Source organism: Polistes dominula, unplaced genomic scaffold (genome assembly GCF_049000335.1).
Source record: "Polistes dominula isolate Pdom_NZ unplaced genomic scaffold, Pdom_raw_medaka contig_20, whole genome shotgun sequence".
In the NCBI taxonomy this organism is placed as follows: Eukaryota; Metazoa; Arthropoda; class Insecta; order Hymenoptera; family Vespidae; genus Polistes; species Polistes dominula.
Genome location: NW_028301147.1, coordinates 201,338 through 224,525, shown reverse-complemented (window position 1 = coordinate 224,525; position 23,188 = coordinate 201,338). Strand labels below are relative to the sequence as shown.

The 23,188-nt window shown below is 42.0% G+C and overlaps 1 protein-coding gene across 2 annotated transcripts in view; it reads left to right on the top strand.

Annotated features, from left to right (window-relative positions):
* Positions 1 to 23,188, top strand: part of fng (Fringe glycosyltransferase) — a 24,482-nt gene extending 1,294 nt beyond the window's left edge. Inside the window, exons 3-9 of one of the 2 annotated variants that reach the window (XM_015323001.2) lie at positions 1,795 to 1,843; positions 2,995 to 3,097; positions 12,745 to 12,904; positions 19,097 to 19,182; positions 21,314 to 21,479; positions 21,730 to 21,815; positions 22,156 to 23,188. In XM_015323001.2, the coding sequence (XP_015178487.2) occupies positions 1,795 to 1,843; positions 2,995 to 3,097; positions 12,745 to 12,904; positions 19,097 to 19,182; positions 21,314 to 21,479; positions 21,730 to 21,815; positions 22,156 to 22,213 (708 nt within the window). In that variant the 3' untranslated portion in view covers positions 22,214 to 23,188. Of the gene's footprint in view, positions 1 to 1,794; positions 1,844 to 2,994; positions 3,098 to 12,744; positions 12,905 to 19,096; positions 19,183 to 19,481; positions 19,672 to 21,313; positions 21,480 to 21,729; positions 21,816 to 22,155 lie in introns of those variants that run through there. The other variant, XR_001475863.2, reaches the window with a different exon arrangement.

Genomic DNA, 23,188 nt, shown 5'->3' with positions numbered 1-23,188 from the left:
GAAATTTGTCTGTTCTCGCAAATATTATATATTTGGCAGAGGACGAGGGCAGGGAAATAGACGGTACTTTGTGCGTTTACTCGAGCGTACTCGAGCGTATTCGCGGACAAGAGAGGAGTTGTCGCTCGTCTCGTTATAAACATTTCATTTTCCCACGACTACCGTTTTCTTTTGCCTCCTCTTCTTGCCTCGTACATATTTTCAATGCTCCCTCGTCGCTTTCGCGATAGATCGCCTATTTATTTGTATTACTTGTCGTTAATAATAGACTGAAAGGTAAACGGGAAAGGATAAAGAAGATCGCGCAAACGCGAGCCATTAGTAGTTCAACGCAACAAACTTTTTACTTGCCGAGTTATTATCTTGGAACGGCTAATTACGCGTATTGTAAACGCTTCTCTTTGCTTTCCACCGCTACACACGCTGTTTCCTAGAACAGTCTTAACCCTAGAGAGACGAGCCCTGAGACGAGCCCTCAGACGAGCCCTTCTTGTATCCAACATCGAGAGATTTACGGTCGAAAAACATAAGTGCAGTAGGTAGTACTCAAAGGTAGCTTGTCTGGAGGTGTATCTCTTGTAGAGGTAGCAGGTTGACCACAAAGAAAAGAGGAATAAATTCGCTTTTTCGACCTCTTTCTTTTCTTTGCACCTGCAAAGGTGCGTAGAAATATATTAGAGATCTATTGTATTTTTCTTACCTTTTGTATTTTAAATCTTATTCTTTGTCCATCATCAAATTTTTCGAATATTTCGAATTATTCGCATTTTTCTTCGAAAATAATATTCAACGAGAGTAAGTTTTACGTTGAAAGACCTACTAATTCTAATTAGTTCAACTTATAGCACAGAAAAGAAGTTTAATTTAGTTAAATGGTTACCAAGGACGCGTTTAATTGTCTTTCATGCTCTTAATGAGACGAACTTTGAGAGTAGTTTGGTTACTTCGAATCGTTCTTTGCTAGCCTTCGTTTAGCGCGTAACGCGAGAACGTAATACGAGATTCGTTGTCGTCTCTTCAACGAGAAAAGTGCCTCTCATTACGTCTGATAACGCGATAAATTTTCCCTATCGTAGTCTCTTTCGAGTGTAACTAGAACATAACGTAACGATTTTTCAAATCAAACATTTGCACAATTGTAAGATGAACAAAATCATCATTTTGTTGATATTCAATTTATGCTGTAAGAGTAAGAAAAGGTATAGAAAAAAAGCGATCATGCATAAATATGGTCTAGAGTAGAGTCGTACGTAGAGTCAGGAGTTGGATGGAAATACGAGGAGCTTGAGTGAAATTCGAGGTAACACCGTTGACTTAAGGCTCTCTGCTACTTGAACCTGACAAAGAAGGGCGATGATCGACAACGAGTACTTTTTCTCGATTCTTTACTTTTTCAGTAGCTCGGTGGGTATACTTTTGGGCGAATTAGTTAGACACGATTGGCGCCAAGAAGGAAAGTCCTCGAGAAAATGTTAAATGTCTGCTCGACGTGACCCGTTTTCCTCTTTCTTTTTCTTCAACAACGTTAATGGTCGGATGTCCTAGACCTCTAGAGAGAGACTCTTCCGTCTTTTACTGTCTGTGTTTGTCAGCGTCTGCTTCTCTTTCCCTTTCTTTGCCCCTCCACCAGAACTTGAACTAAAAATAGGCGTCCATTTTAACACGTGTACACACCACTCATCTTACGTTTCTCTCGTAGTAATCGTAAGAATGCAAACTCGAACAAGAAAAAGAATAAACAAGATTAAAGGGAAGAGTAATAACCAGAGTAACACCTTCCTTCTTTTGTTGCAGACCTGGTTTTTCACCGATCGAGAAGATCCATACTTTCAGAATCAAACGAGTGAGTATTATTTTGATTTTCCACGTAGTCTTTATCGTAGTCATTATCGTAGTCATTATCGTAAGATCGGTCGGCGGGATACACGCTCTACATAGCCGTTTGGTAATTTGTACGTGCAAATTCGTCGGTATGCGAGGGAGCAGGCTCGAAAGTGCGAATAAGAATGCAGGCTCCATGCTAAGGTTTTCTACCCTCCTCCTTCCACCGGAGGGTAGAACAAGAAGAGGGGGAAAAAGAAAAGAAATGTTGCTAAAGCGATATGGACGAGCAAGCGGCAGCATGTGTGTTGCGACGTGTTCCGGCATTGCGTGCATTCTGTAAGTGCAGCCTCTGGCCAGATACGCGACTATAGATGACGAGGAAGAAAACCACAAGAGATGAAAGATATAGGAAGAGAAAAGAGAGCCGCGGGCTTCTTCCACACGAAAACATAGACAATTTTTGGAACACAATCGCGATTTTAGATTTTTACATTAACTTTGATTTGCATATTTTTCTAAATTTATATGAAAACTTTGTTCGGGTTGTTATTGCTATTGTCGTCTACTCGACAAAATCGATCGTTCATTTGATTATAATGATGTGCTAGAATCGAAGGTAGGTCGTGATTGGATCGAAGATGATCGGAGAGGAATGAAGAAGCACGCGAGCCCTCGGGGATCGTTCGACATTTGACCTCGGCACGCGCATCGTCTTTCTTCAAACCGTTTACCTCATTACTTTTTTCGATTTCCTTCTTATCTGTCTGTTATTAACATTATATAAGTATAAATATATAATACATATATTAATAATATTCCATCTGTCGCATTTTAAAGTATTACTTTTGGATATTGTATATATATATAATAATTATATAATATTATTTTTCTATATAATGATTAATATAATATAATGCAAAAAATACTAAAATTAGAACGTTTTTATCTTAATTTGTATTTGTTACAAATAGTATACCCGTTATTAACAATTCTTTTAATAATCTAATGCATTCTTCTTGTATATAAGGTCGTTTAAAATGTAATACATTTTTTTGTAACTTTCTTGATCAGTAATGACTTTAAGTTGAAAATATATATAAATTAATTGATTATTTTGCACGCGATAAAACGAGTTTCACTTTAATCATACATTATAATGTTTGATTTCAGACGGCCACATGATCGATACAAAGTGTTCATCTTCTCACAACAGACGAGCCCTTTGCTGCAAGATGTCCGTAGAGTTTGATAGATTTCTCGAAGCCGGTCGAAAGTAAGTAAATCCTTTGAATTAATGTGAATTATTTGTTCGAAAGTTTGTTTAGTTTAATAATCAGCTTAGGCATAAATGTGTGATCAATTAATTGGATTACCTACCAACGCGCGCTTATCGTCGTCGTCGTCGTCGTCGTCGTCGTCGTCGTCTTGCGTAGGAAGATTAACTGGATGTCGTAGAAGCTAATCGTTATTTCCTGTTCGTTCGGTCGGTTAAACAAGCTAACACGTTTTATCGATTCGACCAGATATTAGTTGTATCAGTATGTACGAGTCAATGAATATGAGATATACCTAATATGTCGTCGACACCTAATACGCTGCTAACATACGCGTGCCAAGGTGGAAAATATTCGACGGTCTTCCGACAACTAGAAATGATTAACCGTAAAGCATTAAGCTTGTAATCGAGCTAACTCTCGATCGTATTCGTATATTATTCGCGTATTATTCGCGTCATGGGATTGCCCATCGGAGCACGTGCACGGATATATAGTAGTATAGCCTAATAGATTGATACGAATTAATTATTCGATTTATCCTTCTAGAGATAAATTTCAATCAATCTGCCATGAAATAATACATACGCTGACTCATAAACTTGTTCGTAAACTCCGTGAATCTTTTTTTGTTCGTTCCTTTTGTTTTTTGTTTTTGTTTTTTTTTTTTTTTTTTTTTTTCTATCGTTAAAGTACTTTCAAGTGCACTTCCCCATTCTTTCCTCGTTTCTACGAGTTTCTCTCGGTCGATCGAACCTTAGCCGCAGGGGAATAACTTGCGAGATTTATCCGTTCGTAAAGTAGGGAGAAAGAGAAAACATTGGCCAAGTCTTATCGTCTCTCCAAGAAAAAGGATCGTATCTTTTGATATCGATACTGGCTATTATCGATACACTCTCTCTCTCTCTCTCTTTGTTTAATCTTTGAGATCCTGTTTGGTCCATTATCCCATAGTAGTTGCGATATGATCCAAACTCGCGACATGCCACCTAACTCTATCTGCTTTTTTTCTTTTTATCATCTTTTTATCAACGGGTAATCTAATATAATAGCAGACTTCTCCATCATTCATTTCTACCATATAGCTCACTACTCATTATATGAACATTTTTCTATCCTTTTTTTATTGTAAGGATATGTGTTTTTGATTGAACGTAAATTCTATTCGTTTCTATTATATTTTCTTTCTTTCTTTCTCTCTCGAGTGCCTCTTTGTAGATCAACAGAGAGAAGAGAAAGCGAAACGATGACAATTCCAAGGAGGATGAGTAGAAACGAGCTCGCGCGCTAAACGAAGAGAGAGAGAGAGAGATGCAACTGCCAGATTACGCGGACAGGTAGATAGATGGGTCCCATTATCGGCGTAGCCGCATTAAACGCTTCTTTATATAGCCGTACATCTATAGGATTTACGAAGCACGTGAGATCTCGTGGGTCGACAGGAAGATACTTATCTCGACGCTCGACCGTGAGGCTCCGCCTAATTGTTTGCTCTTTCTTACGTTGATCGGTATAGTCTCTTTTGCTCGCCGCCACCTTCGATTATCCAACAACCAGAATCATCCTAATAATATTAACCTCTTGGTCACTCGACTTGGCTATCGATTTTCCGCATATTTGTAGGCTCTCTCTCTTCTACGAAGAAATTCGTAAAGTCTCTCCTATAAGATCCGAGAGAACGGAAAAAGAATATTATCCGATGCAACGAAGCGTCTCGGCGGATGTTCCGAGCGCATTAGCTACGCCGAGTTTCGCGGTATGCAGCGTGCAAACGGAATCCCGATAGCATCGTTATAATTTCTCTTCCCTCTCTCTTTCTCTCTCTCTCTTATCTCCCCAGTCGTCTCGAGCACTTATTCTTTGTTATTCTTTCTTGCTTTTTAAAAAAAAACAACTCTTAACCGATGGCCTCTCGATACCGTCCTCGTGCAGGTGTTCACCGGGAAACCAACTCTTGGATAATAAATCGACAAAATACGAATGGGATTCCAAATAGATTTCAACTTAATGTCCCAAGTCAAACAGTAACAGTATTATAAAGTCTTTACAATATTTAACGAGCGGAGCATCGCATCGAGTCATATTCTACCAGATATATCGGACACTTTGTATTTGCTCGTTCCTATTTCTACCAAGAAAAGGAGTCCTCCGTTTTTTACTTTTCTTTACAAGCCGAACGTTATCTTTGAGATTCGTGTTTAGATAGGGGAGAGCAGGAGGGAGGGAGGGAGAACTCATCGAGCAGGTCAAATGTAGCCCTTCAAAATATTATCTCGCTGTCTTTTATTTTTTTACTCCTCTCTTGAAAAAATGAATGTTGGAAAAACACATTTAATGGCCCCATCGTCAACGCGAAGCAATTATTATGGGTCCTCGAGGAGGCCGAGGCTTCTCCTGGTTTTTTCAACTTACGCGCCGCTTCTTCCAATTTATTTTTCTTTTAACGCAGTTACTCACCTCGAACGTTTCTATCATTTTCTTTTTAAACATACTATTTCATTATTTGTCACATTAATCATCGACTATTAAATATTTCTATTTCAAGGCATATTCGGTAAGAAACTTGGTGAATGCGTAAGTCGATAGCACCTTAGAAAAGAAAAAGAAGAAGATACTCTCTCGTATATCGGATGCGGGTCCTTCTTCTTTGTCTTCCTCTTTTCGATGTGTCGTATTATTATCATTCGCATTGTTCTCTTTATTATCTTAAAAGCTCGTTTATTCGATCGGAATTTGTTGGTTTTTTTTTTGTTTTTTTTTTTTTTTCATTTGCAACGGCGGCATCACTTTGAAGAAGCTAATTTCTAATCCGCGAGAGTAATTTTCTTGATCGGTGAATTAACCGTGGTTCGTGGCCGACGATATCGAGCATCGTTTTTCGTTGGAGCGCGAAATTCCTGCGGTATTGCAGAGGCAAAAGTCCGTTCAAATAATCCCCAACGATTTCACACCTCGCTTCGTCCAATTATACGATCGTTTTACGGGCGGACGCACGGATCCTCCGCTACCGATAACGAATGGAGCAAAGATTTATGGAATTCCACCAGCTAATCTTCCTCCAACCATACCTTCCCTCTTCATATTTTTATTATTATTGTTCTAACCAACCTAATGATTCGGTCTAATTAAGTTTGTTCCTAAGTTTGCTCCTACGACTCGTTTTTTCATGAAATATTCTAACGTGAGATATCCAAAAGGTACGAACATGTTCCAGCCTGTTATTTATTCAAAAATTTCATATCACGCGTCGTCGACTCTTATCTCGGCGCGTTTCCTGGCCGCTCGATTTGTCCGCTTGCGTATTTCTTTATCGCGCCGTTCAAACAAAACCAACGGTAAAATATTCGTCCTTATGTTAGATATTTTATCGCTCGTCGTATACATATAGACTATAGGCAAACAAATGTGAGTTAAATACTTCGATATAAAGTCGTCATATTTGGTTGAAATTACCCGCGTAGAAAAGCCTTCCTTCCTTCCTTCCTTCCTTTCTTCCTTCCTTCCTTCCTTTCGGCGAAAAAAGTTTCATTTTGTTTTACTCATTTTGTTCTCCATCCTTCCCCGATAATCAAGGACAACGGATGGTCCTCAGGTGCGGCAATTACGACACCGCACGATAGAGATCGGCCAGGAAAAGGGGGAACACGTGCAAAAAACTTGCTCCGGTCTCTCTCTCTGTCTCTCTCTCTCTCTCTCTCTCTCGGTACACGGAGAGTATGCGAAGCTCCTCGCAACGGTTAACGCTCGCGTGACTGCGTATTATATGTGCATGTACGAGGCTACCAGTAATGCCGCATAATAAGCGTTTAGGGACGACGATAGGACCCTCCTTCGTTACTTACTCCATCCCCTTTTTCTTAGACCCTGCGGTCTTCGTAAGACCTCTTCGTGCGATGTCCAAGATGAAAGACGTGCCACGTGAAAGATCGCCGCTGATATTCAAGAGAAAACAATTCGGTTCAAATACCTAAATATTTATTTATTTCTAATGTGATAGCAAAATAGTTGCATGGAATAGTAGGAGTAGTAAAGAGGGCACATCGTTTGAGACAGGTCGTGTGCACGCGCGCACTCACGCTTCAGGCTCGTTCACCTCGATCTTTGGAACAACAAGAGGAAGGGAAGAACAGGGGGTACTTTAATCTCGGTATGCCCACTCGAAACGAAAAATCTTCTGTAATCCCGTCTCGGACGTTCTGGCAGATGTATCGTACCTTTCTCTCTGCGTGATTCGAATTTGTTGCTTCAATCCAATGTCCTTTTTTTCCTCATTTTTTTCCTCATTTTTCTACTTATTTTTCTTAGCACGGAACGAGATACGATCTCTCGTCGTATATCGTGGGCTTTCTTTCTTCTTTAGTAGCTCAGTTTTCTTCATATACTTGTAGTTTAAATAGATCAAGACAAAGTGGATCGTCTTGCATCTCGTTCAAATGTAGCAAAATAGTCAAGATAGAATTAGACTACGCTGTGTGTACCCTATAAGAGAGATCGAGTCACGCGATTGGCCGAGGTCATATCGAAATTAATCGAGCTCGTTCAGCGTTGCGACGCGTTGTCACGTAGAGCTCTCTCTCTCTCTCTCTCTCTCTCCTTGTTTTCGTTCAACATCAATCGTAGCTTCGTTGTTTGTCCCCCGAATTGGAAGTTATAAAGGGCTTGTAGTAGAGAGAACACGACGACGACGACGACGACGACGACGACGACGACGAAGACGACGACAAAGACCAACGGATTATTGGTGAATTTTTGAGAGAGGAGGAAAGGTAAAGTCGCGCAATTGAGAAATCAAGACACGTTTCGAGGAAGGCGAACATGCACGAGTTGCTTTCGTGGAAGAATGTGCCTTTACGTGGACACACCAATGCTCGAGCCTTTTTCTCTTGTTCGAGAGATGTTTCTTATTTCAAAGCGACCGGGACTAATTGCGATCTCGTCTCAATCACGATCTCTCTCGATCGATCGATCCTTTGATAGATTTATTTAGGTCGCGGTGCGTAGACGAAAACTTCTTTTCCTATCTTTGAACACAGAGTGCGTGTCGCCATTTGCAGAATCTCAACAGACCTACCGAGTTGCTGCTGTTGCTGCTGCCGATGCCAAAGTTTGCTGTACGTTTCTACTGCTCTCTTATATGTATATCGAAACTGGTTTGCACCTGATACCAGCTTCGTGATCGAATGACGCGTTTCAATGCACGCTCTCTCTTTCTCCCTTCGACTAGCTCGGCCTTTCTCTTCTCTTCTCTTCTCTTCTTTTCGCGGTTCACGAACGTCGGGCACACGCAAACCCTTCTCCTTTTGCTCCCCCTCTCTATCCCTTGGACCCTTGGACCCTTTGATTTGTTTCACGAGACCTGCACCGATGCGCGCCGTTCAACCGAGATACGATGATCCAGAAAGCCTCGAGCCATGCTTTCTGAATAGGATAATTCCATAGGTACTTGGGATTTTTGTTCTCGAGGCATAGTCCCATCCATGATGGCTTGCCAACGAATCACGAGATTTCTTCTTGTCTTTTTTTGTTTTTTTGTTTTTTGTTTTTTGTTTTTTGTTTTTATTCCTTTCGTAATGTTAGGTATCGACGACACGGGAGAGAAGTTTGTTAATAAAGTACGTTTAATAGGTTTGTCAAGACATTTCCATCTCTCGCGCCATCTCGGCGGTGTGTGTTTCTTCGATGAGTCGAGCATGTGTTGCCCCTCGAGTGGATCGACCGAATAAAAAGCAGACAAATGATTTTCTAAGAATTTATGTCGCTGATGTTCGAACGTTGGCGTCGACGTTCCTCCTTGGTTCTCGGCTCGATCAACGTTGCACGACTTTTGATTCTTCTTAATCAACTCGATTCTATGACGACAATCGTTCCTTTCATCTCTTATATAAAGTAAACAACAATCATTAGAAATACCTTGAAATACAGTTTCGTCCTATAGGTATTATTGTATCGCAATAGTTTTGTTAAAGAACCTAAGAGAGACGAATAAGAAGAATAAGAATAAGAAGAATAAGAATAAGAGACTCGGCAACGTCTTGGCTTCGCCATCGCGAACACTTGGAAGGCAATTTTTGTTATCAATGTAATATTCTGCAGCAGGAGGCCCCGGAAATGGCTCGTTGGCTCTCGCTGCGCTCGTTCATTGCTACATCCGGCGAGACGTTCACCGGTATATCTACAATACGTACGTTTTAAGAGTCGATAACACTCGAAAATATGGCTCAATTCTTCGTATTTTTTTCTCACTTAGTCGATCGGATAAAGGACAAAAATGAAATTTTCGTAATACGACCACTATCGTATTCGTAAGCGTAATCAAATCTTCTCGAGATCGAAGCAAGAAAGAAAGACAGAAAAAAAGAAAGAAAATGTTGCGGTTGATGCGCAACATCGCAACAACCTTTCTTTTTCTTCTTATTATCATCGTGGTAACGTGTGTATCGAGTGTCCAGAAGTTCGACGTCTAGCGACATTCGATATTTTTCCAAGGCCTCTTTCTTTTCCCCCTTCCTATCGTCGTTAGCTACATCAGCTGGGATCGAACATGAAAATATATTACGACCTACCACGATTCTCCGATATCTTTTCTTCCTAAAGAATCCTTTAATCGCAATGATTAGATTCACGCAATGACGTAGATTATTCTAATCGGTCCGAGTGCTCTTTCGCGCGGCCACAGTTTTATCTTTGACGTCGTATCAAGACGTATCAAGACGTATCAAGGCGTATCAAGACGATTACTGTGTTTGCTCTTTCAATACCGTTCGACGACAACGTCGGTATTGAAATAAAGTACGACGACTACGACTACGACTACGACTACGACTACGACGACGACGACGACGACGACGACGACGACGATAAGCGTTAGATAGAAATAAAACAAATTCCAAGATATCCTAAGGAGCATAACTCGCAATACCGCTAATCTTGAAAGCAAATCCGTTCGACCAATTTACTATTCCTCTTAATCGAGTTGAAATATCATTATCCGATATCCAATCGCATCTTTACGCACTTACTTCTTACCTGGCAAAGGAAATATGTAGGTTTTTATTTTGTTTGAATATAAGCAGCAAACGCATACCGATCGCGTTTGCTAGCAGGCGTTTGATTCGCGATATGGTCGAGCACATGCTCTAACGAGCATTATTTTATTTGAAAAATAAATCGGAATACCTAATGAAAACTGGTTATAAACTAGCTTGGACGACGGTAGGAAGTAAGGTGTTCGAACACCTGTCCAGTCCTTTAATTTACTTCCCATTCGTTTAATCTATTTTTCTCTTAAAAAGGAAAGATGCGAAGGAAGAGGAAGCAAGCAAAGAGAGAAAGAGAAAACGTGCGGCTCGCGCGGAAAAGGTCAGGGTTGTTGGCGTGTGCCGCCTAGTGCCGTGGTTAATAAAAACGGGCGTGGTAAGCTCGCGCCATACAAGTTGCTCGTTAACTCTTCGTAGTATTGTACATTGACTCGGTTTTCAAACGATCTTGGCCTTTACGATTGTCCATGATTGTCCATGCATCAAAACGTTGACTAGTAGAAATCGCTAGAAACGCTATCGAGGCCAACCTTTCGATCCTCTACACGTTGTCGAACACGACCAACGTCTTTCTTCTTCACTTGATCACTTACGTGACAACGAGGGGAAAAGATCGACGATCGCCAATTTTCTCGACGTGTAATTTCACCTGTTGCACATCCGGCGCGTATTCGACTTGTAAAGGTAACGAGCCGTGATTATCGACGCTCTCGTGTCTTTTCTTTTTCTTTCCACGACCGTACTAAATATATACATATATACTTCTTTACGTGTATCGAACATCATTTAAAACGCTCAACTATTGTGTTAACCCTTTGTTAGGATAATAGAATGACCAGCCAGTTTATCGAGGAAAAATCAAATTCCTCTTCTAACTATGAAAATAATACTCCTATTGTTACCACGAGTATCGAGTTCGACGTGCATTAACGGTGCATGTAAATGACGTTATTTAAGATTGTTGTTTTGCACGCTTAAATAAACATCATTATTGCTCCACTGTAAATGGTTAATATCAATTTTGGATTTATTTAACTTTGTCATTTTTTTTACTAGCTTTCTAAATAAAGAAGACAAGTAGCCGGATCTGGAAATGATTTGACGACAAGAATATTCTGTAATATGTAAATATCGTGTTTATTTATATTTTATCGCAGCAACGCCGATCTCCCGGAATAATATCGTGTCAAGATTTAATTCTGGTACGACCCTTTGGATGGGAATCGAGTTAGGAAGGTTTCCCACAATCGGTCGACGAGTACGACAGCCACCCTCCTCCTGACCCTTTTTCACATCGCACCGAAACGTTTCTCCCCCCTGATAATTGATTTTAACCATTGCGTTAATGCAACTTACGGGAAAGTGCGTTTACAAAAAGTTTCAAAAAGATCTCCATTTGGGTGTTTTTTATTGAATTAAAATGCACTCTGTTCGATCGAACGTCGAAAGTGAAATGTAAACAAAAGACATTAGCCTCTTGCGATGCATACGCGTGTCGCTCGCGTGTGCACCGAGTGCCACGTGTTTCAGAGCGTGCTCGAAGGGTGGTTAAAAGGGTGGTTAAAAGGGTGGTTAAAAGGGTGGTAGAAGAGTGGTAGCGAGGGTTCCCACGGTAGGAGGCTATGATGCATCATTAATTTGGTCAACGTGGGGTACTCGTGTAAAATGCTTGTTTTGCACCCTCTTGGTCAAGTTTTCGAGTACATTTTCTTCCTCTGTGTATAATACGTCCTTCTATAGGTAAAAATATTCTAGTCAAGCGATAACGAGCGGATACACCTGCGAGTAGATGCCACAAAGAATCCATGTGGCTGCACGTAGCCGCGTGTAGACGACGTTTTTACGAGGCGGACGCTTCTTTAATAATCCACGCACGATCGGATTGCGTGGTTGAGAGGTGCGATTTACTCGACGAGATGTCTACGGAGGGCTTCGCGACGACTATACATTCCTTACGAGAACGTTCACTACGATATTTATATTTTCGTATAAATGAGTAGTGTTTTAGGCGTTGGAAAAAAAAAAAAACAAGAAGAGTGAAAGAGTTAAAAGGAGGAATAACTCGGTGGTAACTCGAATTTGTGCATCCGGCTTTCATCCGCGAGCTAAATGCTCGTTTACGCGGATAATTAACGACACACCACACCCACGACTCCTCGTTCGGTTTGACCCGGCAATTTGTCGGCTCGTTACTCCATCGCCGGAACGAGTTTCTTTCGGACGAGCTTAACGACAGCTCCGAACAATTCCTTTCTCTTTCTCCTTTTTTTTCTTCTTCTTCTTCTTCTTCTTCTTCTTTTTCTTCTTTTTCTTCTTTTTCTCTCGCTTATTTACTTCCTTTGATTTCAATCGAAATTCAATGTTGATTTATTTAAGCATTTATTTAGACGCGATCACGACCAACCGTCTGCTTGAAATTTCATTTATGTTCTATGCACGCGCGCACGCCTGCCGCATTGCCGCTGCCGCTTGCGTAATTTACCAAACAATTGAAGGAGTTTAATGACTCACAACCTTAATATCTTTATTATACCTTCGCAATGGCGAATATAAAAATTGGTGTTTTCGACTGGAACTTAACTCAGTTCTCTTTTGGTTGTGCGTTCCAGGTGGTTCTGCCACTTCGATGACGATAATTACGTGAACGTACCACGCCTTCTGAAGCTCCTGGACAATTACAACCCACGGGAGGATTGGTATCTTGGCAAGCCTTCGATACCAGCCCCTCTGGAAATCATGAGGCCGGGACCAGAGCCATCGAAACGACCGGTAACTTTGAAATATTTAACCACAGCCTTCTTACACTTTCGATAACGACACCGATTTCGTTTCTTATGTATCGAATCACCGTCGTTCACCGGTGATTACTCCATCGCTACTTTATCATTAGAAATGATTATACGCCAAGACGACTTACGAAACGCTACTCGACATTAATTGTTTAACGACGAGTGTGTCTCTCTCGTACGAATCGAGCTGGAAATATGCAAATAAATTCTACTTTGTAACGTCGTGTATTTTAAGCGATAGGGAGACAGACGGGGGTTGGAGTTGGGGGGGGGGAGGAGGGAGAAATGTTTCCTCTTAAAAAATTGTCTCGGTACGGCCTTGTTTCCTCTCTTCATTGAACCTTGTTGCGATACCGGTCTGTCCAGTATCGTTGCTTGAAATCGCTCGAAAGTCGATCGGCGCGCATACATACACACTGTGTTCGTGCCTACGAACCATGACTATCGATGACGCGTATGGTAACCCACTTGGCGCGAGGCATAATCTTGCGCAAAAAACTCGATTCTACCTTGTTATTATTCGTATCCGTTGTACTCTCGAAAGAGCATATTTGAAAGATAGTCGATGATTTTTGACAAGCGATATTTATCGCGGCACTTTGCCGGTTCCTTGCTGGAATCCGGTAACAACGTGTATTGTGGGATGTGGAAGCAGCCGGTCGAGCATCTCCCGCGACCCCCCATGGGTGTGGTACCATCTTCCAAGCGGACCAAGATTATGGTCTTCCTTCGTCGAGGACGGGCTACTCCCCGCGGGCTTCGCGTACTCGTATATTATATTTGCTCGAGAAATCTCCACAAGATATAGAGAAGGAGGCGGTATATAACAGGGTACGTACGTGCCCACGAGTTGCACACGAGTTGCACACGAGTTGCACACGAGTTGCACACGAGTTGCACACGAGTTTGCCTCGCGAGTCGCTAAACTTTTCGCCATTTTTTCTTCTAATCTATCCTTCGACATCTCGATGATCCTTGATGAATTTACAACCTAGGGACAATTAAGTCCGTTGAAAGCGTTTGTACGTCGTAACGTAACGTCGTTAGTTTGCATTCTTCGGGAAGGTGGTGCAACCGCAATTGCCGTCACTGCGGGTGAAAGGTATATTTGCTCGTTCCCGCTTGCAGGAGAAACGCGAAGCAAACATTTTTCTGTTCAAACGGAAACGGTAGCGTCTTTTATTATCCACGAAACCCTCTTTGTATTTTGTTTTGTTTTTTCGTATATTATCGATCGTTCCAATAAACCGGACCTCCTGATCCTTGATATGTTTTACCTTGGACAACGGGGTCGGCACCACGCCCCGGGTGAAAGGGTGATCTCCGGGTGAACAAAAACTCGAACAACCGGTAGTTGGTCTTTGACGAAAAAAGTCTTTGCTCATTTTAGTTTAGAAATAACCTGGCAATGAACCGTAAAACATAAACTTACGACTAGCGATAATATATAAACGGAGAAATGTATCTACCTACGCTTATAGGACGAAACGAATGTTAGGCGTTTCTAACGTCCGATACGGCTCGATGCTCGTTGCCAACGCGTGTCCCTTTTAGCATTACCCTCCAAGTCCTGTCTTTTCCTTGCATATATATGTAACTGCAAGTACACGTACGTTTATGGCCGTTAAGCGATATGTACCGGAGCTCTTGGAGTAATAATGGTTCGCTCGACGTTTCGCTTGGTTTAGAAAGCAAATTGGCTCCGGAGAATCGACATAGTCTTGGCTTGCTTCTTCCTCGTTTCTTCTCTATCTCTCTCTCTGTGCGTTCTATCATCGATATATAGTCATCGTTCGTTATCGATGACTATTTCATGACGATTATTCTATAGAATCGTTCGAGTTTGTACTTTCTTTTTCCAGGCTGGTTTCAACTTTATAATAGAGTTTGTTTCAATTTATTAGAAGGGAATGAAAAGTTTGAGGAGCATTTTGATCGATCGATAGAACACACCAGGTTGCATCTTGGTTGTAAAAGTTGCTCCATACTCGTGGTAGAGTTTGCGTTTGCGTTTTCTTGGGCGTGTCCTCGACTAGTCGCGAGCGCGTTGCATCTTCCGTGCTTGCTTGGGTCTGTTCATCTCGAGAGGTCGCGAAAAGGAAGAAAAAGACAGTTACAGAGGAGCGAGCTGAAAGAGGAGCGAGACGCCAAAGATACGGAGCTCCGACGTGAAAGGATATGAAAGAGAAAAAGGGAGAGAAAAAGGGAGAGAGAAGGAGAGAGGAAAAAGGAAAGGAGGAACGGTAGGTGGCCACAGCAGGAAGGCGGTAAGGTAAGCCCGCGGTAAGGTAGTGGTCGCATTAATCATTTGAGAACGTAGAAGAAGAAGGTCTGACAATCTTTTGAAATACGACGCGTTTTATTAAAGTCATTTATCGAATCCGCGGCCTGGATCGCTGCCGATAATTATCGGCTACCATTCGTCTAATGGACAGGCAGACGAATAGGCAGAGAGAAAGAGAAAAGTTTGCTTTCGATTTGAAAATTAAAATAATGATAGTTTGATAAAAGTTATAGCAAGTAATAAGGTCGTTTCGTCTGGTCGGTCTTGTAATCGAGAAAATGTTTCGATAAAAGAAGATAATAGTAGGATGTGGAGGACGTTGTTCCACTTATGGAACAACCTTCCGCTTGGACTAATGGAAAACCGCAGAGAGTAGGCGGTCACGCGGAACGACGACGATATTCGTTGGACATCGTAAGAGGCTTAAATGAGGAAGAGTTGGAACATTACGTTCGGACTTTATTTAGTAGTTACATTTGTTTTGTAAAATGGTTCGGAGTGTGCGACACCTCTCACGATGCGGTCAGAAAATCGCACCCTGTATCCGCGTAACTCCAAGGCACTCGTGCGTACACGCGGATGTGTGACACATGGCGTGCATTCCGTCTCATATTTTTCTTTTATTATGTCCCTTTTCTCATGTCACAAAGTCATTCCGCTGACGTGAAAGTAGAATTATTATTATTCCATGAGACTCGCGTTTCTGTGGCTTTCTTCAAAGAAAAACAAGGATAGTCTCGTTCCTCCCTTTGGCCCTTACGATCGTTGCGGTTTCCGAACGAACACTGCAGATCGATGGAGAACACTTGAATGAAGAATAGAAGCAAGTAGTTGCAGGTAGAGCTTTAATGGTAATCATCCGACGATCCATTCTCAAAGATGATAGCGACACGTATCGCGCTTTTACGTCGATTCAACGGCTATAATAATGGCCAAAGTTTGTCTTTCTTTCCTTCTTTCTTTCTTTCTTTCCAAGTGAAAATTGCAGATAGGTTTTCGTTTGCGGTTGCGGCCTTCGATCGGCGGTCTTCGATCGGCGGCCTTCGATCGGCGCCCTATCGACGACCAGCAAACACGCCACCGCTACCACCAATGTTAATAATAAAGCGAGGAGAAATTAACGGGGAATGCACCGAGTACACGGAGATTTCCTTTTATGCGGCTAATTGCGTTAAGATAATTAAATCGAGCTCGCCGTGCGATTCCGTGTAATTACGAGGCGTTTCGCGGAATGCATTTCTACTCCACCACACCACCATCACCACCCCCCCCCCTTTACGGCCTCACACAGCTTCGCAGATTTTTCTAATGGATCGATTGTTCATTGAGAAAAAAAAAGAGGAATACCGTGCGACTCGTCTCCTTTGCGTCTAGTTGTTCCTGCTTTGCAAGAAAGAAAAGGCAGAACGCGTTACGAACGTGGGAATTGTTCGCGGGGTGCAGACGTCCGTGAAGTAAGTCGGATTCCTTCCCTCCTTTGCTTGCTCGTTGCATTTTCGTGTTTACTCTTCCGGAAAATTCAGTATTCGTTGTCTTTACCGTTATTATTTTTTTCGTGGCGACGCATAAAATCCAAGGATTGTTCATTTCCTATTAGGTTTTCACTTTGCATAGGCACGAGGGGAACCGGACGTTTTAATAAAGACCAACCAACTAACATAAGACGATTTTAACGTTAACGAAGTCTTTCGTAATTGCGCTCACCGCTGCCATTGTTCGTAGAAACGAGCGGAATTACAATGGGTGTGCTCGCGTGACCCGTGACGACGACCATAAGTGCGAGCGGAACAACGACAAAATAAGAATCTCGTTGCTGACGATGGCTTTGCGATGGCTTTGCGATGGCTTTGCGATTTTCCTTCCCTCTTTAGGGTCGTTGCACGATAAGAAAAAAGTAGTCTCGCGCTATACTTTATTAGCATCATATGTGGTAGGAAGGAGCGAGGGGGAAGACTAGCTCGTGACCCGTGACGGCCTCCGCGAGTATGTGCCGAGTGTGTGCCGAGTGTGTGCCGAGTGTGTACCGACACCACACACTAGATGCGTATCCCTTCTCGCCTTTGGCCAAGGTGGAGAGAAACGGATGCTACGATTCCTACTTGCCCACGTACGCTACCTCTCCATTTACTTCCATATTATTATAGTTGTTTGCTTCTCTCTCTCTCTCTCTCTCTCTCTTTCGCTATCTCTTGGCACCATCTTTGCTCTTCGAAGTAAGCTTTTGTATTTTCTCCGTGTGTTTTTATCAATAGATAATTGAATAGGTAGAAACGCTACTACTACTATTTAAGTATTAGAACGGAGGTGGAATCGTTTTCTCAATTATTCTCAAGACTTTCCATCGAATCGTCTATATTTTCCTTTTACAGAAGTAAAGGGGGCTTATTGACGACCCACGCCACATCAAATTATCGGATCGTTCCCATCTCTCTCTATTCTCCCAGAGACTAAATCGAGCGAAATTTTCTGTTGCTTTTTCTTTTCCCATGTTCGCTCCTTTTGTTCATGGCAAAACACATTTACGCTTGCTTGTATAAGCAAGCTGCGCCTATGTCCGAGCACGCGCGAACGAGCGAACCCGCCTCTCACCACCCGTAATTATTATACGTTAATAACGAGCGCCTTTAACTCCCGCTTTATTATTACTCGTTCCTTCGAATCTCTCCAATCCGTGTACCACTTTGCTCGTTTTCCTCTAATAACCGTGATTATATATCGATAGGACGTAATAAACAATGAGGATCGTTAGAGATTGGCGATGATCCCTCTTTTAGAAATTTTCGAACAAACCGTGTATAGATTAAAAAGTAAATCCGTACATAAGGATAAAGAAGAGTGTGTGTGCTTGCGCGCGACCTTGCGTTATTCAAATGCACCGGAGCAACCGAGGAGAGAAAACAAAGAACCGACTCGCGCCCCCTTGTAAAAGCGGCCCGATTCTATCTACCCTTCCTATCATTCTTGTATATCTAATGCGTCCGTGAGGTCCCGTCCGTTTGTTCTTTGGGAATGCGATACAACACAACTACCGTATATATTCGTCTTATTCACTTGACTAAAATCCCTGATTATCGAATAAAAAGAACACGAAAAAGAAGAAGAAGAAGAAGAAGAAGAAGAAATAATAAAAGAAGGATTGTAACGGTAACGGTCCACGATTGACCTTACGATCATACACGTATAAGCCGAAGATATAGGAAGGGACGGAAAGTTGCTAGCGGGCACGCTACGTATCGTCGTACCACACCCAACCTAGGAAAGTGTATGGTGTACCAGAGAGCAAAAGAGATGGTATCGCTTGTACGAGTCCAGCCGTAATGGCCGGCCAACCAAGCAAGCAACCAACCAACCGACCGACCGACCGACCGAGCGAGCGACCGAGCGAGCGACCGGCAAGCAACGATGGCGATCCTTCGGAAATCGGCTCAACACTCGTAACTCTTTCGAAACGATTCGTGCGGCTCGTGCGGATCGAGAGCGAGAGAACACCGAACACATCGAACACACCGAACAAACCGTACTTCGAGTTTCCAGGTCAACGGGAACAAGTCGATCGGAAGCGAGTCTTGCTCTTTTTTTCTTCCTTTCTTTTTTTTCTTTTTTCTTTTTTTTCCGCCTCGACCTTGCGCGCCGCTATCTTTCGCGATCGGTGAAAAGTACCGTTACAGTTGCTTCTTCGAAACATGGAAATTGGATTAATCGATAGGAAATGTGGAAAAAGATGATCGAGTGATTTGTCCGAAGGGAGCGTTCGACGTGATGCGATTATGGTCGGATCGATCGGAGCACCGATATTTCCGGATCGCTGCTTGGATCGAGCTTGATCGTTATTGACGTTCTCAATAGAGAGATCCGATCGAACTCACTTTATTTCTCTGTGTGTTGCAGCAAAAGGTCAGATTCTGGTTTGCTACGGGTGGTGCCGGCTTTTGCATCAGCAGGGCTCTAGCGTTGAAAATGACGCCGCTCGCTGGGTGAGTCCATTTATATTTTCTATCCTTAAATAGATTTGCGTTCGATTTATATCAACTAGATCATTATTTACGACTGAAAGTTCTCTCTTGGTTGGATCTATCATCATTTCTAAGTTTCTAGATATAACGAACGAACGCGAGAGGGACAAAAAAGTTGGAGACGATCTCGCGCGAGTGCGTGAGACACGCGATCCTCTTGGAGCGAGTCCTTGTCTTTTATTTCATTCTTTTCTTCTTTTCTTCTTTTCTTATTTTATTTTTCTCTATTCTATTTCCTTTGGCTTCTTTCTCCTGTCCAGGTTGTTCCTTCGTCTCTCGTCCTTCCGAGTCCGTAATAGCTGGCGATTACGCTCGCGGAAATGCTTCGTCACGGAGCTGCCTACGAATCTTTTCGAGTTACGATCTTTTGCGCGTCCGACCACCCTTTGAGAAATTCCACGGAGAAGGCGAGGAGGAGACGAGTTTCCGGAGCTAAGAAGCCACTTGCACGTAATATCAATTATTTCTATAAACGCATAAATTGTCGTCCGACATTGAACTTTTTTTGCAAATCGGGCGTCAATCGGCAAACACAAAGAATAAACGACACGGGATATAAGGAATAATGGAGGACGGTTGTTCTCGTGATCGGGAACTCTGTGGGCACGCTTAATTAGGAACGAGCGGACTCTTAGTTTCGATATCGTCGTCGTCGTCGTCGTCGTCGTCGTCGTCGTCGTCGTGACGAGCGACGACGTACGATTGCCACCCACGAGTTTACGATTGCGCGCTCGCTCGCTGGTTCAAACTAATACGTTTATACGCCGTGTTTCTATATGCGTGAGAGTAAAAGAAGAAACAAACTGGCCCCAGTGAGTTCTGTTCGATTCCATTATTGCTCGCTTAATTGGATTCCTTTCCGGCGATCGGCAGTGATTCCTGCTCTTGGCATCCCCACTGGACCTCGTCAAAGCAATTTGGGCATTCCTCTATACCTCTACGGTCTCCCTCTTCGATCTATACCAAATGCGATCCAAGCAATTTTTCACGATTCATCCCGGTGTATCATTAAAGTCGTCCAATCCAACGCCAAATAATATAATAATATTATGTGTATAGTCAAGGTTTATCTTGACGGGTGGTGGTGGTGGTGGTGGTGGTGGTTCGTATCGCCGTTCGTTCGTTCGTTCGTTCGTTCGTTCGATCGTACGCCCTTCTCCGAGCAAATGTCTTACGGTCCCAAACAGAGAGATCTTTCAGGAATCCTTTTCGGTGGAGCTTATTAAGGAAGAATTTGGAGGGAATCCGTCTAAGTGAAATATTTGCTTCGTTAGTTAACGCCGAAGCAATACGAAAAGCGGCCCTCCCCCAAGGACGCGCAAAGTCCATCGGTGAGAAGTCTCCTTTCTTTCTTTCTTTCTTTCTTTCCGGTTCTCTTAACCTCGAAAATTTCCTTTTCGTCGAGCCAGGTATTTTAACGAGGACGATATTCCGTGTCGGCGGGTATAGAAAGGACCAAGTCGTTTCGGGTGGGAGGTAGAGTGAGATAAAAGGGTGGAGAAAAGGGTACGCGATTTCGGGACTAATCTGGCCAATTAAAAAGAACCGGGGCCGCCTGGTCAGAACGGAATGGAGAATCCACCGATGGTATTCGCTAATGAGTACCCTCTACCATAGTCTCTTTTCCTTGGCGTTCTCAGTGGCACTCGTCCGTCCTCGCATCTTTCTCCTCTCTCTCCCCCCACCTTTCCTCGCTCCGTCGCCGTTATCTTGTTTTACCTACTCGACTGCACCTGCGCCAACCCGACTCTCCTCCGTTGCTTTATAACCGGTCAAGGAACTTGCTTCCTCCCTCCCTCCCTCCCTAACCACCCTCTGTAGACCGTCCTTCGCGGTCAAACAACGATTTTTCCGCTCTACCAAACGATTCAATTTCCTTTCTTTATTTTCCAACTGTTCTCTTCATTCGCTTCTTCTTCATTCGCAGTAGATGCACCCTAACCAGTTTCTCTGGTTAGGAAGCCAAGATAAACAGCAGGTGCGTCGCCAACCTTAATCTGCATGCTCTTGGAATCTTGCCTAATTAACATTGACGAATCGGAAAATTTCATATTTACAATTTATTTATTTATTATTCATTTATCTGTTGCAGGGGTGGAAAGTTTATCACCGTAGGCGATAGGATCAGGCTTCCGGATGACGTAACCATGGGATATATCATCGAGTACCTTTTGAAGAAGCAGCTGACGGTGATAGAGCAATTTCATTCGCATTTAGAACCGATGAAGTTCCTTAACAAGGACACCTTTCACGAGCAGGTAATTTTTTCTTATCGAAACGGTTTATCCAACTACCAAGGAAAACTTCCTTCCGAGATTTCTTTAGACGTCCTATCTAAGTAGTTTCATGACTTATTACTATTGTATTTTTCTCGTTTCGGTCAATCGTGAAAACGCAAGTCACACGTTTACGCTTCATTCGTTTCGGTGACAAATATTTGACGTTTTCCAACGTGCACTTTTATTTATTGCCTGGATTAAGAAAGGATGTTTCTCTTTTGGTTCACAGGTATCTTTCAGTTATTCGAAAGGTGCACGAGACGAGTGGAATATTCTGAAAATCGATGGATTCGATATAAAGGAGGATCCGAAAAGGTAGATACATTCTTTTATTTCGATTAGTTACTCGCGTAATAGGCGACAAATGCGACGTTTCTCGGTTAAAGGCTTCAATTATTTGTGTAATTGACCAAGTGCCACTGTTGGTGGCGAATATGCTGGAAATATGTAAGACAAAGTGAGAGATGGGTAGAAATGTAGGAAAGGTAACGGCATCGAGATGAGATCGCGTACGTTGCATCTTATATACGACTTTTAATTAACTTTACAATAATTACGCTATTGTAAACATTGATGCCGTTATTTCCTTGCACGATATTGCACATTTTGTTTAATCAACTATTATTCTTTTTTCTTTTTTTTTTGTTTGTTACAGATTCAAATCCATTCACTGTCACCTCTTCCCATATCTACAGAATTGTCCGCACAGGTGATGACATTAACGGACCAAATAGAGAGTAGTTAATAAACGAAAGAAGAAACGTCGAATGAGAAGATTCGTCAATGGAAATGAATGTACATTTTCTTAATCAAAACGATCTCGAGTCGGTCAGATTTGCGTTGATCGGTAAACGAGTCGATAATTATTCTAATTCTAAGAAAGTATATCCTTCCTTCCTTGTATTATTTGCCGCACGTAATAATTCGTAATAATTAATAGGCCGTACGTATTACTGCGAAAATATGTACGCGCACAATTTGTACGCGTTAGTTTCGTTAACTCGTTTACCCTTTTTTTTTTTAAACTTCAACGTCTACTCGCTTTAAGTATCTAATTAGGCAGTTTTAGAAAAATGTCGATGATATCGACGTTTTGTAAGATAAGTATGAAACAAATTGTGTATTATAATATATAAGGGACTTATATGCAAAATGTAGGAATCGAGATTAAATGAAATTACACTTTGTACATAATCATAAGATGATAGGTGGCAATCGACGGCAAGTTTCTCTCGAGCGAGAAATGAAATTATTATTAAGCTAGTCCATTCGCGAAAATATATATTGCAAAAGTGATACATAATTTATATAGAATTTTATGAAATTTTTTTGGCTAATATTATTAGTGTGCAATATATGCGCAATTTGTAGAATATTTGCGAAAACGATGTCAATTTATATTTGTTGTAATAAATGATTTAGTCGGGACCAAAAGTCGAATGATGTTTTTACGTATCGTTTAATATATATTTCTTGCACCACCGATATTTCTTCTTTCCAATATTTTATTATTTATTTGCATTCTAACGTAAGCCGATTTTGAAATATTAAACGTGTAAGATGTATATCAAAGAAATCAGATCGGCCTCGTATATGTAGTAGAAAATTGATGATGGTTTGGAAATACGAGATGTAAGATACGACTACGTTGCGCAATGATGTTTTATATAACATGTATATAAATCGAA